Source organism: Elephas maximus, chromosome 25, assembly GCF_024166365.1.
Source record: "Elephas maximus indicus isolate mEleMax1 chromosome 25, mEleMax1 primary haplotype, whole genome shotgun sequence".
NCBI classification, from domain to species: Eukaryota; Metazoa; Chordata; class Mammalia; order Proboscidea; family Elephantidae; genus Elephas; species Elephas maximus.
In genome coordinates, this window is record NC_064843.1 from 17,935,918 (window position 1) to 17,951,486 (window position 15,569).

A 15,569-nucleotide genomic window follows, 5' to 3' on the forward strand; every position below is an offset into this window, starting at 1 on the left:
TTTTATGGGGGGAGGGTCTCATTACATAATTCAAACTCCAGCCCCTCTCCCTTGAGGTCAGTTGGTATCACAAGGTGATTAGCATAACCTGTTAGGTTAAGTATGGTCTGGAGCCTTATCAAAGATACTTTTGATTACTGGGGAAATTCCACTGTTTTAGAGGCTATATCTCAGGATCCAAGGGCAAAAACCAATCCTTTGGGTAAATTCATGTAAACCCCACAGTATAATTCAGTGACATTAATTACATTCGGCATGTTGTGCACTGTCACCACTATCCATTTCTAAAAATTTTCATTGCTTCAAATAGAAACTCAGTATCCTTAAGCAGTAATTCCCCATTTCCCTCTCCACCGGCCCCTGGTAACCACTAATCAACTTTTGTCTCTGTGTATTTGTCTATTCTAGATATTTCATATGATATTTGTCCTTTGGTGTCTTATTTTACTCAGCATAGTGTTTTCAAGGTTCATCTATGTTGTAGCATACATTAGAACTCCATTTCTCTCTACAACTGAGCACTACCCCATTGTATGTTTCTACCACATTGTGTTTATTCATTCATCAGTTGATGGACACTTGAGTTGCTTCTGCTCTCTGGCTATTGTGAGTCAAGGGCTGCAGGGAACATTGGTGTACAAGCATCCGTTTGAGTCCCTGATTCCTAATCTTAGCCCCTGCTTTTTTTTTTTTTTTTAGTCCAGATGGCATTTATTTGGTTTAAGAGAACAAAACATCTGCACCCAAAGGACACACACTTTTATTTATTAATGTTGAGTCATAATTGTGTGTTTACTGTTTGTCTCCTCTTTAAGCTCCTTGAACACTTAAGAGCAGCGACTTTCTCTTTTTCATTAGTGTGTCCCTAAAATTCTAGCACAGTACTTACACCTTCTTAGGTACTCGGTAAATATTTGTTGAATCATAATGTGTGAAAAAAGATGAATGAATCCCCAGTCTTTGAGTCTTTGAAGACAATTCCAAAAGCAGAATTTGCACACTGGAAAAATGGTAGTTGTTTTGAAAGAAACAATACTGAATACTCATCTGTCAACCCTGGTATACTTGTTTTTAAGTCATACTAATGCTCAAACAAAGGAGCCCTGGGTGGTGCCAATGGTTAAGCACTCTGCTACTAACCAAAAGGTTGGCAGTTGGAATCTACTCAGAGGTGCCTTCGAAGAAAGGGCTGGTGATCTACTGCTGAGAGATCACAGCTGTTGAAGACCCAGTGGAGCACATTTCTACTCGACAACACATGAGCCCCTTGCATTTTGATTTAACGTATGTTGGAAATGGGACGACTTTAGGGCATACAGCTCTCCCTCATCCTTTACAGGCTGCTGGGAATTCCACTTCCTGGATGGTTCCTGTTTATTTAACCTGCCCCTGCAGTCCTGGCCTGGGAGCTTAACCTGGTAGCTTGATGTGTGGAACCTTCTGCTAAAACAAAAATAGAAAAAAATCATGTAAGCAACCAACCTGACTGTATGTGGTCCTCTCAAATTCATTTTCCATCTTCTGTTGGAAAATACAGAAACCCTGGTGGCACAGTGGTTAAGAGTTCAGCTGCTAACCAAAAAAGGTCGGCAGTTCAAATCCACCAGGCTGTCCTTGGAAACCCTATGGGGCAGTTCTACTCTGTCCTATAGGGTTGCTGTGAGTCAGAATTGACTTGAGGGCAACGGGTTTTATGGGTTTTAGAAAATACAGCTACGGGATCCATCATTACAGGGTTGTTACAGGATGGGAAGAGAATTACTCACTGATGGGTCAGTCAGGACCATCAGGATGATTTCTGCAAATAGAGTGCTGTGTTTCCTGTCAAATCCTCCCTCCTTTTCTCCCCTGCTGCCTCTCTCCTTTTCCTGCCTCCCTTCTTCCCTTCCTCCCTCTGCCTCCTTTTCTTCCTCTCTCCTTCTCCGCCCTCTGTCTTTTCTCTCCTCTCTTTATTGTCCCTCACTCCCTCTCTCCCCTTTTTCCGCTCCTTTTATCTCTTCCTCCTTTCCCTCCCTCCTGCTTCCGTGTTACTTAAATTTATTCATACCTAAGTGTCTACCTCACACCTGAGTGGCCACCATAGGCCAGGGTGGTGATCTGCACCCGGAAGCAGGGACAGGGAGGAGGAGTTAGGCTCCTCCAGGCCTGTGTGCCTGTCTCTGCCTGGCCTTTGCCCAAACTTAGATGGGGGGCCAGCAGGAATGAGTTACTAGAAGTGGAACCTGCCCTTATCAGTGCACTGGTTACTGGAATAAAGATGCTATTTTTAAGAAGGAGCATTGTGTTTCCTCTTGGAAATGTTGAGCGGCTGAGACAGGTGGCCAGCTGGCTAACTCATCTTTAGGTTACTGATGCGCAAGGATCTTGTTTGCCCGGCCCTGGATCCTCACAACCGGCTGGGGCCTGGCCTGCAGGAGGCGGGGGGAAGGAGGGTCCTCGGTGGACAAGTAGTCATGTAAGTCATAATCTCCTCATCTGCTTGGTTTCACTTCAGCTGGCAAAGTCTCCAGGGGCCGGCATGACCGGTTTCTCCATCCCGCCTGTGCGTGCTGCAGCAGGGACGTGAACCTGTCAACTTGGCCCTTTTCGTGGCAGCGCTTAAGGGGACTTGTTATTTGCAAATTGCCTTGTTTATACGTTTTCCTAAGGTCTAAGCTGCCTCTTTTTTGAGGGTTCTCAGAGCAGCTTTGTTTTGCCAGGGCAGTCGAGTTTCCCAGGTGACCTGGGATGGGCAGGTGGGTGGGAATCAGCCGCTTTCCTGGAAGAGCGAGGTGGAGGTAGGCGCTTGCGGTCAGGCAGGCTGGCCCGTCTCCAGGTTATATTGACTCTGAGGCACCATCTTTCTAATTTGTTCACCCAATGTGTGCTGAAAATGAGAGCCGGGGGTGGAGATATTTTCCCCACCCATTATGTAATAATTTTGGACAGTGGGGGGTGGCAGAAAGCCAGTAGGTGATGGAAGAAAAGATAGGCTCAGTTCAAGGCCAGCCTCGACTGTTTCTCACATCCCTGTAAACATGGGTGCTTTATTTATTCCCTTTTTCCCTGTACAATTGGGATAATAATAGTCCTGGCTATGTATTTACCTTTTTAAACTTAAATCTTATTGTTTTCAAATGAATCCCACATTTTAAGATGAATGAGTTGGGTTTGGAGAAAAGCATCTTTTAATTGGACCACACGTTTATAGCAGTCACAGCTGTTTCCCCACCCCAGTAAGGATTAAGGATGAAGCCCTACATGTGGTCCTGAGTGAGTGAAGACATTTTAGAGAAAAACATTCTTGATCCATGTTTCCCGGAAGAGTGGACAAATGTGGACGTGGCCTTGATTGTATGGGTGTGGCCTTGGCGTGAGTGTGGCCTTGACGATGTGGGCTTATCTTTCCCACAGGTGCTGCGAGTGGCTGAGATGCTGTGGTGGAGGGGAGCCCAGGCCCCGCACGGTCTGGTTGGGACACCCGGAGAAAAGGGACCAGAGGTACCCTCGAAATGTCATCAATAACCAGAAGTATAACTTCTTCACCTTCCTTCCTGGGGTGAGTACAGGCAGGGACCACGCCCTTTTTTCCTTCCCACTGAAACATATATCATGGCACCAGTTTTAGATGTTTTGCAAACATCCTGGGTCTTCTCATGCTTCCTTAGCCACTGGTCCTCCATCTCTCGTGAGCACCTGGAGGGGGCAGGTGTCTTTCTGCAAGGCTGTGAGACACCACCTGGTCCATTAGAATAACTTTCTATTTGTTTATTTAGTGGGAAAAAGATATTTTGGGGACTTAGCATTGTATCCAAAACATCAAAAGGAAAAGCATGCAGTGCTAAGAGATTTTTAAAATATATTTTATATTTTTAATATGAGACACATTAAATTTGTAATATGCATGGGAAAGCTGGAAAATGAATAAGGAAGACCAAAGAAGAATTGATGCCTTTGAATTATGGCATCGGCAAAGACTATTGAATATGCCATGGGCCTGCCGGAAGACTGAGCAAGTCTGTCTTGGAGGAAATATAGCCAGAGTGCTCCTTGGAAGCTAAGGTAGTGAGACTTTGTCTCACGTACTTTGGATGTGTTATCAAGAGGGACCAGTCTCTGGAGAAGGACATCATGCTTGGTAAAGTAGAGGGTCAACGAAAAAGAGGAAGACCCTCAGTGAGAAGGATTGACACGGTAGCTGCAACAATGGGTTCACACATAACGAGGATTGTGAGGAAGGTACAGGACCGGGTGGTGTTTCATTCTGTTGTACCTAGGGTTGCTATGAGTCGGAGTTGACTTGACGGCATCTAACAATAACAGCAAATATATTAAATATAGAAAAGACGAGAGATAAGAAAAGTAAAGGTAAATTGTAATCCTATCGTCTAGAGAGGGAATTCCTATGAACATTTTTGTTAATATGTTTCTGTTTTACTTATTGTTTTACTCTGGAGTTATAGCATTCCCACATTAATTTATACAGATCCAGGTACATGTGGTCAGTAAACCTTCCCTCAAACACATAAATTAAATACCTGTTTTTATCCAGCCTGGTCTCCAAACACATGGAGCAGTGCAGCAGTCGGTTCCAATGCTGTAAGGAAAAGAATGGCAGTGGGAGATACTGAGTGTTAATACAGACACACAGATATACTATACAGGCAGTCAGTGGGTTACAAATGAGATCCACTCCTAAGTCTGTCTTTAAGTTGAATTTGTAGGTAAGTCAGAACAGGTACAGACGGTTCTTATTTAGTGTCAGTTAGTCAAATGTTTGTATAAAAACCACCCCCCAAAAAACCATTGCCGTCGAGTCAATTTTGACTCATAGAAACCCTACAGGACAGAGTAGAATTGCCCCATAAGGTCTCCAAGGAGTGGCTGGTGGATTTGAACAGCTGACCTTTTGGTTAGCAGCTGAGCTCTTAACTGCTGCACCACTGGGGCTCCTTGTCGTAGTGTATAGTATATATTTTACCTTTTTATGCATACAGAGCACTTAAGAAACACTCCCAAGCCACACAGTGTTTTCACGAGCATCATAAGGTAGTGCATGTGTTCATTATTACAAACCATTGTATTTAACTCAAATTTTTAATATAATAGGCTTTTTGGCAGTCGTTCTTAAGTACAAGTTGTCCATAAATCAGACGTTTTTGACCTGGGGACTGCCTATACTGTAGTTTAAGATCAATTTAGATGTTTGTTTTAAGGGTGATTTTGACCATACTCACTGCTAGTTGTCTCAACCCACAGCTCCCCAAAATTTCAGTCTATGAAGACAAGAAAAGGTTTGTTTCTCATTCACGTATAGTCTGAAAGAGCTCTGTGATCTGGAATACATGGCCACCAAGCCGTTCACGTGGCAAGGCAAGAACAAGGTGACCAAAGCACACCAGCTCTTAACTGCATTAGCCTTGAAGAGACACATCACTTCATCTCATAGCCCACTGGCTAAAACTAGCCACGAGGCATCAGTCTCACCCCCAGGGAGAAGGCAAATGGAGGGAGCAGGTAGAGGTGATCACACCTTTGCCAGAACCCAGCTGCTGTTCAGGATGGGATTCTACTGTATTTCTTTTATGGCCTTGACATCATTTTATGGGTATAGCTTTTTTTTTTTATTTTGTGATTTTTTGATTCAACCTTACAGCATAAGCATTTCCTACTAAAACCTCTTCCTAAACAGCATTTTTAATGGTTTACCTGTACATACGGGAGCCCTGGTGGCACAGCCGTTAAGTGCTTGGCTGCTAACCAAAAGGTTAGCAGTTCCAACCCACCAAAGATGTGGCAGTCTGCTTTCCATAAAGATTATAGCCTAGGAAACCTGACAGGGCAATTCTGTCCTGGTGCTGTGAGTTGGAATTGTCTCGTCGGCAACAGGTTTTGTTTGCTTACCTGTACTTACAAATTATACAGCTTAAGAAATACAACACGGCAGATTGTGGTGATGCTCCCTGGTGCCCTTCCCCTGCTTTATCCTTCTCCCTGCCTGGAGGGAACCAGTGTCAGAAATTTAGTGTTGATGATATCCATGTATATTATTACTGATTTTTTTTTTTTACTTTTATAATTTATATTTTTCTTTATGTTATGTGTTTTGCTAAACAACATATGCACATTTTTAAGCTTGTGCTGTCAGTCATAATCTTCTGCAGGTATTCTTTTAAATATTGCTTGTCTCTAAACCTGCTAAACCCTATCAGGCAAAGCCCTGAATGTCACACATCTCTCAAATCTCCCCCTCTGCCTTCCAGGTGCTGTTCAACCAGTTCAAGTACTTTTTCAACCTCTATTTCTTGCTTCTCGCCTGCTCCCAGTTTGTACCTGAAATGAGACTCGGCGCACTGTACACCTACTGGGTCCCCCTGGTGAGTGAGTCGGCATCCTTTTTCGGTAACCTCAGAGGCTTGGAAGCAGGGATTTCTTTGTTTCTCTTGCATGAGTGTCTGGAATATGGTAGTGACTTTTTTTTTTTTAAATAATAATCGATTGTGTTTTCAGTGGAAGTTTATGCAGCATCTTAGGTTCCCATTTCACAATTTCTACCCAAGTTATTAAGTGACATTAGTTACATTTTTCACAATGTGTCAACATCTGTTTATTACATTGTTTCCAGTACCCCAGTTTCCCTGCCCTCCTTGCCTTCTCATCTTTGCTTTGGAGTAATTGTTGACCTTTTGGTCACATATAGATGTTTTTTTTAATGGAGCCACGTAGTCACAGCTAATGTCCTTTATTTTGTGTGCCAATCCAAAAGTTATTTCCCTAAAAGGTGACCTCAGGGGATAGTTTTGGTTTGAATAGGCTAGTGACTTTTTAAGGGAGAAGACGCCCTCAAGCCAACACGTTGGGAATCCCTGAGATTTTAATGTTGAGGTTTCATCTTGTATACCACTAGGATCAAAACAGCCTGTGCCGTCCATTCATTTGTTTAGTCAGTCAGCTGTTCTGTCATGTGTTATTTCAACACATACCTATTGCATGCTTCCTTTGTACTGGCAGAGTTCTAGACTGTGAGGACACAGAGGCAAATGAGGAAGACAGAGTGTCTGCCTCAGTGAATGGTATTATTTGAACTGTTTGCCAAGATCGCATGTTCTGGTGACTCTGTGTAGAGTATTTCAGGGTGAAGGACCAGAAGAGTGCCAAAATCTGTGCTTTGGTGTGCACTGAGCGTAACACAGAGGACCAGCTCCTTCATCCCTTCCCTCACCTCCTTTTTTACCTTTCTTCTCTTTGGCAAATGGTTATTGAGCACCTACCGTGTGTGCCAGGCACTGTGCTGGGTGTAGGCATGTGGCAAGTGAATGAAGCAGCTCAAATATCCCCAGCCTTGTGGAGTTGACATTTGAAAAGGGTTAAATAATAAACAGATAAACAAGCAAAATTGTTTTAGATTGTAAAAAGCACGACAAAGGTGACAAGATAATATCATAGGATAGACAGGGTATCAGAGGTACATAGCCAGTGCCCTGTTAATGGATGAAGATTTGTGTGTGTGTGTGTGTGTGTGTGTGTTAGGTGTTGTCCAGTCAGTTCCATCTCATACCAACCCTGTGTATAACAACAAAATGTTACCTAGTTCTGCACCATCCTCACAATCATTTCTATATTTGAGCCCATTGTTGTACCCACCATGTCAGTCCATCTTGTAGAGGGTCTTCATCTTTTTTGCTGACCCTCTACTTTACCAAGCATCGTGTCCTTCTCCAGGGACTGGTCCCTTTTGACAAAAGGGATGTAAGTGGGGGTGGGAAGAGTGAGGGGTAACCTTGGCCAGGGTGGCCATGAAAGACCTTTTGAGGTAACGTGGGAATGGGGGTGGGAGAGTGGGGAATATTCCAGGACCAGGGAATGGCGATGCAAAGGCCCTGTGTTAGACCCATGCTTAGAGCATTTGAGGAACAGAAAGAAGCCCAGGGTTGGCCGGGGTATAGACAGGGTAGAAGTGATGGTTTCTTATTCTCCAATCAGAGAATGAAATGTAATTGCTGTTTATTTCTAACCAAGTTGGAAGACTTGGATTTTCTGTTTACAAGCCTCGTTAAATCTTTAATCAAGATTTTTAAAGTGGAAAAGATTTAAGACTTGCTTAAACAAAAGAAAACATTTTAGTTTTATTACTTATTTTTTTGGTGGCAAATGAAAGATGATAAGGATTTGGTGCAGAGGCTTGTGGAGTGGGGGAGCCAGCTGCCTAAGGGACCCGTGAACGAGTGTACATAGACCGCGCATGCCATGTTATTAGACATGTTGCACCCAGCAGCTCTGGCCTTTAGAAGAGGAAAAAAAAAAAACCAAATCCACTGCCAGCAAGTCAATTCTGACTTACAGCGACTCTCTAGGACAGAGTAGAACTGCCTCATAGGGTTTCCAAGGCTGTAATCTTTATGGGAACAGATCACCAAGTCTTTTCTCCCACGAAATGGCTGATGGGTTCAAATGCCGACGTTTCAGTTAACATCTGAGCGCTTAATTGCTGCGCCACTAGGCTCCTTCTGAGAAGAGGAGGGGAACTATTTTTTCCACCCAGTCAGTAATTGTGCTTTTGAGATGTGAGAACAGTTCTTTTCCTGCCCTGATTCATCTGTGGGTGAGATAAGATGCAAGAAGCTGGAGAACGTTTCTGCCAGCATTCATCCCCTTGGGTAACAGACATTCTTGTCCGTGCCAGGCAGGTGGTGGGCTCTTAGACAGTGAACCTTGTGATTATCAGGGAGCCAGGGGCTTCACCATGCAAAGTTAGGTGCCCAAAGGGGCCGAGCTGGTAGAATAAAGCCTTGGGAAAAACTGGTTAGGCTCAGGCCTCATCTAGAAGTGGACAGGTACTTCTCACTACCATCAGGTGTAAACAGATCCAGTGTTGCCAGGTCCAAGAGTTAGGAACTTTAGATTTTTACATGAAATACCCTAATTTTATTTTAGTCTTCTAGCTCTGCAACTGTTTGTTACATACATCTATAAAGGTGCCCTGGTGGCCCAGTGGTTAAAAGCATGGCTGCTAACTGAAAGGTCAGTGGTTTGAACCCACCAGCTGCTCTGTGGGAGAGAGATGTGGCAGTCTGCTTCTGTAAAGATTACAGCCTTGGCAGCTCTATGGCGCAGTTCTACTCTGTCCTATAGGGTCGCTCTGAGTTGGAATCAGAATCAACTCGATAGCAACAGGTTTGGTTTTGGTATAAGGTTACTTCTAGTAAGTTACAGTACCAATTTTAAAAAGTTAGTCTATAACGTGTGTATAATATCACCTGTCAGATGGCCTTTTAACATGTGGTTATTCAAAAGGTTATGTAGTCAAATAACTTATAATTTAAGTGCATATGCTAATAAATTGAGATCACAGGATGTCCATGAAGGAAGCTGTGTGTTCTCTGCCCCAGCCCTTTGTCTCTGGCATGATAAATGCCACCAAGTCTGTGACCTCTCTCCTTGAGTTATCCATCTGCCCAGCCTGTAGCATAATCCCATCATCCAAACAGATATGAGCATCCCTGCAACCTCATTTACATTACAATTGGCATCTATGATGGGGAGGGGACTTTAGCCACATTTGGCACACACTTTTCACTCTCTGAACCACGAACCACATAGATATGGCTAACAGGAAATGGAATTATGCAGGGATTTAAATGACTGAGAACCAGCTGTGTAGGAAAAAGATGGACTCTGCTGATTCTTCCAGAGGTTGTCAGGGGTTCCTGTGGACTGAAGGAAAATGGACTGATGGGAAAAGGGCTCCTTGTTAGACAAACGAGCACACGGGGGCCAAGATGAATAAGGAACTTGCCAGAGATTACGCTAGGATATGAAGAGTGTTTCGGATTTACAGATACGAGGACTCATTTTCTCCATGGAGAGGAGTTTGGGATATCGGAGAGGGCTTTAGGATGTGTGTGTGGGGTACAGCACACCAGGATATTCCTTAAAAAAAAGCAAAATAACCAAATCCATTGCCATCGAGTTGGTTCCAACTCATAGCGACTCTATAGGACAGAGTAGAACTGCCCCATGGGATTTCCAAGGCAGTAATCTTTTTTTTTTTAATTTTTATTGTGCTTTAAGTGAAAGTTTACAAATCAAGTCAGCTTCTCATACAAAAATTTATATATACCTTGCTATATACTACTAATTGCTCTCCCCCTAATGAGACAGCCCACTCCTTCCCTCCACTCTCTTTTTATGTGTCCATTCCGCCAGCTTCTGACCCCCTCTATCCTCTCATTTCCTCTCTAGACAGGAGGTGCCAACATAGTCTCAAGTGTCTACTTTATCCAAGATGTTCATTCTTTACCAGCATCTTTTTCTGTCCCATTGTCCAGTCCAATCCCTGTCTGAAGAGTTGGGTTTGGGAATGGTTCCTGTTTTGGACTAACAGAAGGTCTAGGGGCCATGACCACCGGGGTCCTTCTAGTCTCAGTCAGACCATTAAGTCTGGTCTTTTTACAAGAATTTGGGGTCTGCATCCCACTGCTCTCCTGCTCCCTCAGGGGTTCTCTGTTGTGTTTCTTGTGAAGGCCGTAATCTTTATGGAACTGGGATACTACATCTTTCTCCTGTGAAGTGGCTGGTGGGTTCGAACTGCCAACCTTTTGGTGAGCAGCCGAGCACTTAACCACTGTGCCACCAAAGCGCCTAGGTATGATTTATATTACTAAAATGCTGTAGTGAGCTGTCTGTGAGCTGCCCCTGACTCATGGTGACCCCACGCACCACAGGATGAAATGCTGCCTGGTCCTGCACCATCCCCATGATTTGTTGCCTGTCAGACCATTGTGATCCATTGGGTTTTCATGTGGCTGATTTTTGGAAGGAGATTGCCAGGCCTTTCTTTTTAGTCCGTTTCAGTATGGAAGCTCTGCTGAAGCCTGTTAAGCATCACAGCAACACACGAGCCTCCAGTGACAGACAGGTGTTAGCTGCACACGAGGTGCGTTGGCCGGGAACTGAGCCAGGGCCTCCTGCACAGTAAGCAAGAATTCTACCAGTGAACCACCAATGCCCTAACTAAAACATTAGAAACAAACAAAAGCCCAGTAGTAGTTACCTAAAGGCAGGTATCACTAAACTATGAAGTTAGAAACGATGAAGTAGCTACATCTCTGTTGCTACTTCACCTGGGAAGGTGGAAATCTTTTTTTCTTAATTGTGCAGTAGGTGAAAGTTTACAGAACAAATTAGATTTCCATTTGATCGTTGGTTTCATTCCTCACAATGTCTCAACACTCTCCCCATTTCTGCCCTGGGTTCCTTGTTCCCTTGCTTCGTCTTGATTTTCTGCCCCTTGCTGCCATCTCCTCTTTACTTCGGGGCAAACGTTGCCCTTTTGGTCTTATGTAATTGATTATTCTAAGGAACATGTTCCTCTCAGGGGTTACGGTTTATTTTTTGGGTTTGTGTATTGTTTGACTGGGAGGTGGCCTCTGGGAATGGCTTCAGTTCCAGGTCAGAAGGATGCCTTAGGGCCATAGTCTCAGGGGTTCCTCCAGTCTCTGTCAGACCAGTAAGTCTGGTCTTTTTGTGAATTTGATTTTTGGTTCCATATTTTTCTCCCACTCTGTCCAGGACCCTCTGCTGTGATCCCAGTCAGAGTAGTCAATAGTGGTAGCCAGGTATCATCTAGTTCTTCTGGACTTGTGGCATATTTTCATTACATGAAAAAAAGTAAGTTCCAAAATAACATGAACAAAAACCAAAAACAAACCTGTTGCCATCGATTCATTTCTGACTCATCGCAATCCTGTAGGACAGAGTAGAACTGCCCTTTAGGGTTCCTAAGGGGTGACTGGTGAATTTGAACTGCTGAGCTTTTGGTTAGCAGGTGAGACCTTAACCACTGTGCCACCAGGGCTCCAAAAACGTGAACAGTAGGGTCCAATTCTTACCCCCTTTCCCACAACAGATATTTCTACGCACTTATGTATATAAATGTGTAGAGGTCTGGAAGGATCTTTGCCAAAGCCAGTGGTTATCTTTGGAGTTGGGAGTTGCCTTTTTTCTGTTAAGTGATTTTGATCTTATTGTACCTAGACTTTAAACTTAAGTCACTTCAGTGCCTTTCTAGAATTTGATGAGTTACAGGAAATGAACTGGATCAGAAGTGCATTCAGGATATTTTAAACGCTTTAGGACAACATTGGTCCCTGCAGTGGGAGGCAGGGTTGGTACTTGAGGTTGGCAAAGAGCATCAAAGTGTAGACTGCTGCTTTAATCCAAGTGCTGTTTCAGTTTGCTTTTCCGTTTCCGTTACCCAGTTACCCTGTCAGCAGCAGTGATGACAAACTCTAGTGCCTGTGAAGTGTGAAGCCCCTCAGGAAGGGGGATTGAGAGAGCAGGTGAGTTGGAGCGAGTGGTACAGCCTCCGATGAGTTGGAGGTTCTCGCCCCTCTAAATAAGGAACCGGCATGCTGCTGTGGCCAATTGTCTCCTCACTGAGATGCCTGCTTGGCATTGTGCCATTCTCTGATTTTCCAAGAGAAGCCCAGAAGGTCTGACTTTAACAGTAGGCGATTATTTTGACTTTTTTTTTTTCTCACACTGGGCCAAAAGAAAATATTACCCGGTGTGGGACCCCACCCGTGGGTGACAGCTTTGCCACCTGTGTTGTCTCCCAAGTGACTGTCCTGGCTTCCCTCTGACTGTGGCTTTAGATGGGGGCAGTGGTGATTCAGTGGTAGAATACTTGCCCCCCATGCAGGAGACCTGGGTTCGATTCCCAGCCAGTGCACTCCATGCACAGCCACCACCCATCTGTCCGTGGAGGCTTGTGTGTTGCTGTGATGCTGAGCAGGTTGCAGTGGGGCTTCCAGACTAAGATGAACTAGGAAGAAAGGCCTGGTGATTACTTCTGAAAATCAGCCAGTGAAAACCCTAGGGCTCACAACAGTCCGATCTGCAGTTGATCGTGGCGATGGCACAGGACCAGGCAGCATTTTGTTCTGTTGTGCATGGAGTTGCCATAAGTTCAGAGCCAACTCAACAGCAGCTAACAATAACAACATCGTGGCTCTAGATAGAGGCTGGACAAATTAACAGCTTATTTCCAGGTGAGATTCCTAACTGTATCGTGAGCCCTTTTATAGCCAGCTTTTCCTGCGATGGTTAAGTGAGGGTAGGGGGAACATATTTGTCTTGTTTTTCTGCTTCTCTTTCCAGGGACTAAAGAGAAAGAAGGCTTGAGGTTAAAGACAAATTGGATGGTGTCTATTTCTAGGTGACTGTAGCTGATTTCCGCTAATGGATTTTTATGCAGAGAATCAATTTTTGATTCTTGCCTAGAAAACATTTTGAAATATCTTCTGACTACCCTGAAAGTCCTCTCACTTCACACTCAGTCATCAAATGTAGTGATGCAAATGGTTTGGGTTCAGCTCTTGGCAGCCCTTTTAATAGATTTTCTTTTCTGTGCCAGCTTCCTCATCTCTAAATTAGGGTGATAGTATCTACCTCCTTGGCTTGTCAGGAGGATTAAGTGAATTACTGCAAGTAAAATGCTTCCTTCGCAGAGTTCCCGACATACAGAAAGTTCTCAGTGTTCTCATTGTAATTTTTAAACTCTGGTATGAGTGAGAGGAGCCTTGGTGGCGTAGTGGTTAAGCTCTTGGCTGCTAACCGAAAGGTCGGGGTTCCACCCCAACAGCTGCTCCATGGAAGAAAGATGTGGCAGTCTGCTTCTGTAAAGATTTACAGCCTTGGAAGCCCCATGGGGGCAATTCTCCTCTGTGTTATTGGGTCCCTACGAGTTGGAATCAGTGGGTTTTTCAGGCACTAGTGACAGTTTTGCTTATTGTACAGATCAAGTTTTAGCTTTTAGGAACTTTGTTCTTGGTGCTGATGTGTTAGCAGGAGGAATTCCTCATGAGATAACTGAGATAATCTATACGATTGTTTGTGTGAAGACCAAATAATAAATCTAGATTTTCTACTGAGATACAGTCTACATCCCATAAAGTGCACAGGTCTTAAGTCTGCAGTTTAATGAGTCCTGACTGGTCAGCACCCATGTAAATACCACCCCAATCAAGATGTAGAACATTTCCGTCACCCGAGACAGTTCCCTGGTGCCCCTTTCCTGTCACCGTCACCCCCACCCCCAGAGGCAGCTGGTTTTCTGATTTCTATCACCTATGAATTAGATTTGGTTTAGTAAATCTATTTTTGAAGTGGTGGTGGTGTTAGCTGCCATCGAGTTGGCTCCCTATGTGTAACAGAATGAAACATTGCCCAGTCCTGCGCTGTCTTCATGATTGTTGGTATGTTTAAGTCAATTGTTGTAACTGTTGTGTAGTGCTTTCCAGCCTAGGGGGCTCAGCTTCCTACACTGTATCAGACAATATTCTGTTGCAGTCCATAGGGTTTTCATTGGCTAATTTTCGAAAGTAGATCACCAGGCCTTTTTTCTTCGTCTGTCTTAGTCTGGAGGCTCTACTGAAACCTGACCACCATAGGTGACCCAGCTGGTATATGAAATACTGGTGGCATAGCTTCCATCGTCATAGCAACACACAAGCCACCACAGTACGACAAACTGACGGATGAACATCAGATGTTTGAAGGACAACTTTACACGTTTGGCACCTTCAGAATTGCTTGTCTGTCCTATCACTGCGTATGATTTCTTTATGAGCTCAGCCAACCTTGGGCTGCATCTTAAAACAAACAAACAAAAAAACCCAAACCCATTGCCATCGAATCAATTCTGACTCATAGCGACCCTATAGAACAGAGTAGAACTACCCCATACGGCTTCCAAGGGGTGCATGGTGGATTTGAACTGCCGGTCTGTAGTTCTTAACTACTACATGCCTCTTTGTAAATATTTTTGGCTATTAAGGACCTCCTGAGTTGGAGGGAGCATTGTGGTTAAGAGCTACGTTGGCAGTTCGAATCCACCAGGCGCTCCTTGGAAACTATGGAGCAGTTCTACTCTGTCCTATAGGGTCACTATGAGTCGGAATCAACTCCAGGGCAAAAGGTTTGGGTTTTTTTGGTTTTGAGTTGGAGGGTTGGAATTTATTTCTGGTCTACATTTGCGTCCCTTTGTAAAGCAATTTCTAGCCTAAGGGCTGGTGTGTCCTCCAGGATTAATGAGAACTGTGTGCTTGGGAGGGTTTTTTTTTCAGGTGTGCATGGGAGGAGGGGCACTGTGCAATAACTTAGATAGGAGGCAGTGTTACTTGCAGCAGAGAAGCTAGGGGCTCCTGCCTTTGGGTGAGCAACACATTTTCCCTTAATATCAGTGAGATTTAGCCTGGCCCCCCCACAAAAATTTTTTTTTTTTTTTTTTTAAGCAGAGAGAAAGAGAAATGGGAACATTTGCAAAAACAAACAACAACAACAACCTGGATGCTGGCACAGAAGAAGAAAACAGCAGTGTGGCGGGGGGGTGCCTCTGCAAGCTGGGTCTGTCCCCTTCCAGAGAGGGTTTCTCTGCCTCCCTATGTGGTCTGGTTATGCTTTCCCTCTGAAACGCACCAGTTTGCCTTTGGCCACAGCAGTGTGTACTTTACATCTGATTGGGAACAGGAGGGGTCCTTTGATTGGAAAGATCTATGAGTCTTTGGAGGCATTTCACAGCGCAGAAC

General features: G+C 44.3%; 1 protein-coding gene and 1 non-coding gene across 5 annotated transcripts in view; both read left to right on the top strand.

Moving 5' to 3' along the window:
• ATP9A (ATPase phospholipid transporting 9A (putative)) overlaps positions 1–15,569 on the top strand; it is a 148,650-nt gene that overhangs the window by 25,062 nt on the left and 108,019 nt on the right. For 2 of the 4 annotated variants that reach the window (XM_049868746.1, XM_049868748.1), the window contains exons 2-3: positions 3,394–3,538; positions 6,243–6,356. In XM_049868746.1, the coding sequence (XP_049724703.1) occupies positions 3,394–3,538; positions 6,243–6,356 (259 nt within the window). Of the gene's footprint in view, positions 1–896; positions 1,470–1,516; positions 2,456–3,393; positions 3,539–6,242; positions 6,357–15,569 lie in introns of those variants that run through there. The other 2 variants (XM_049868749.1, XM_049868747.1) reach the window with 2 other exon arrangements.
• TRNAG-CCC (transfer RNA glycine (anticodon CCC)) lies at positions 12,642–12,712 on the top strand. Its single transcript has one exon. It is a non-coding gene; the product is annotated as a tRNA-Gly (tRNA).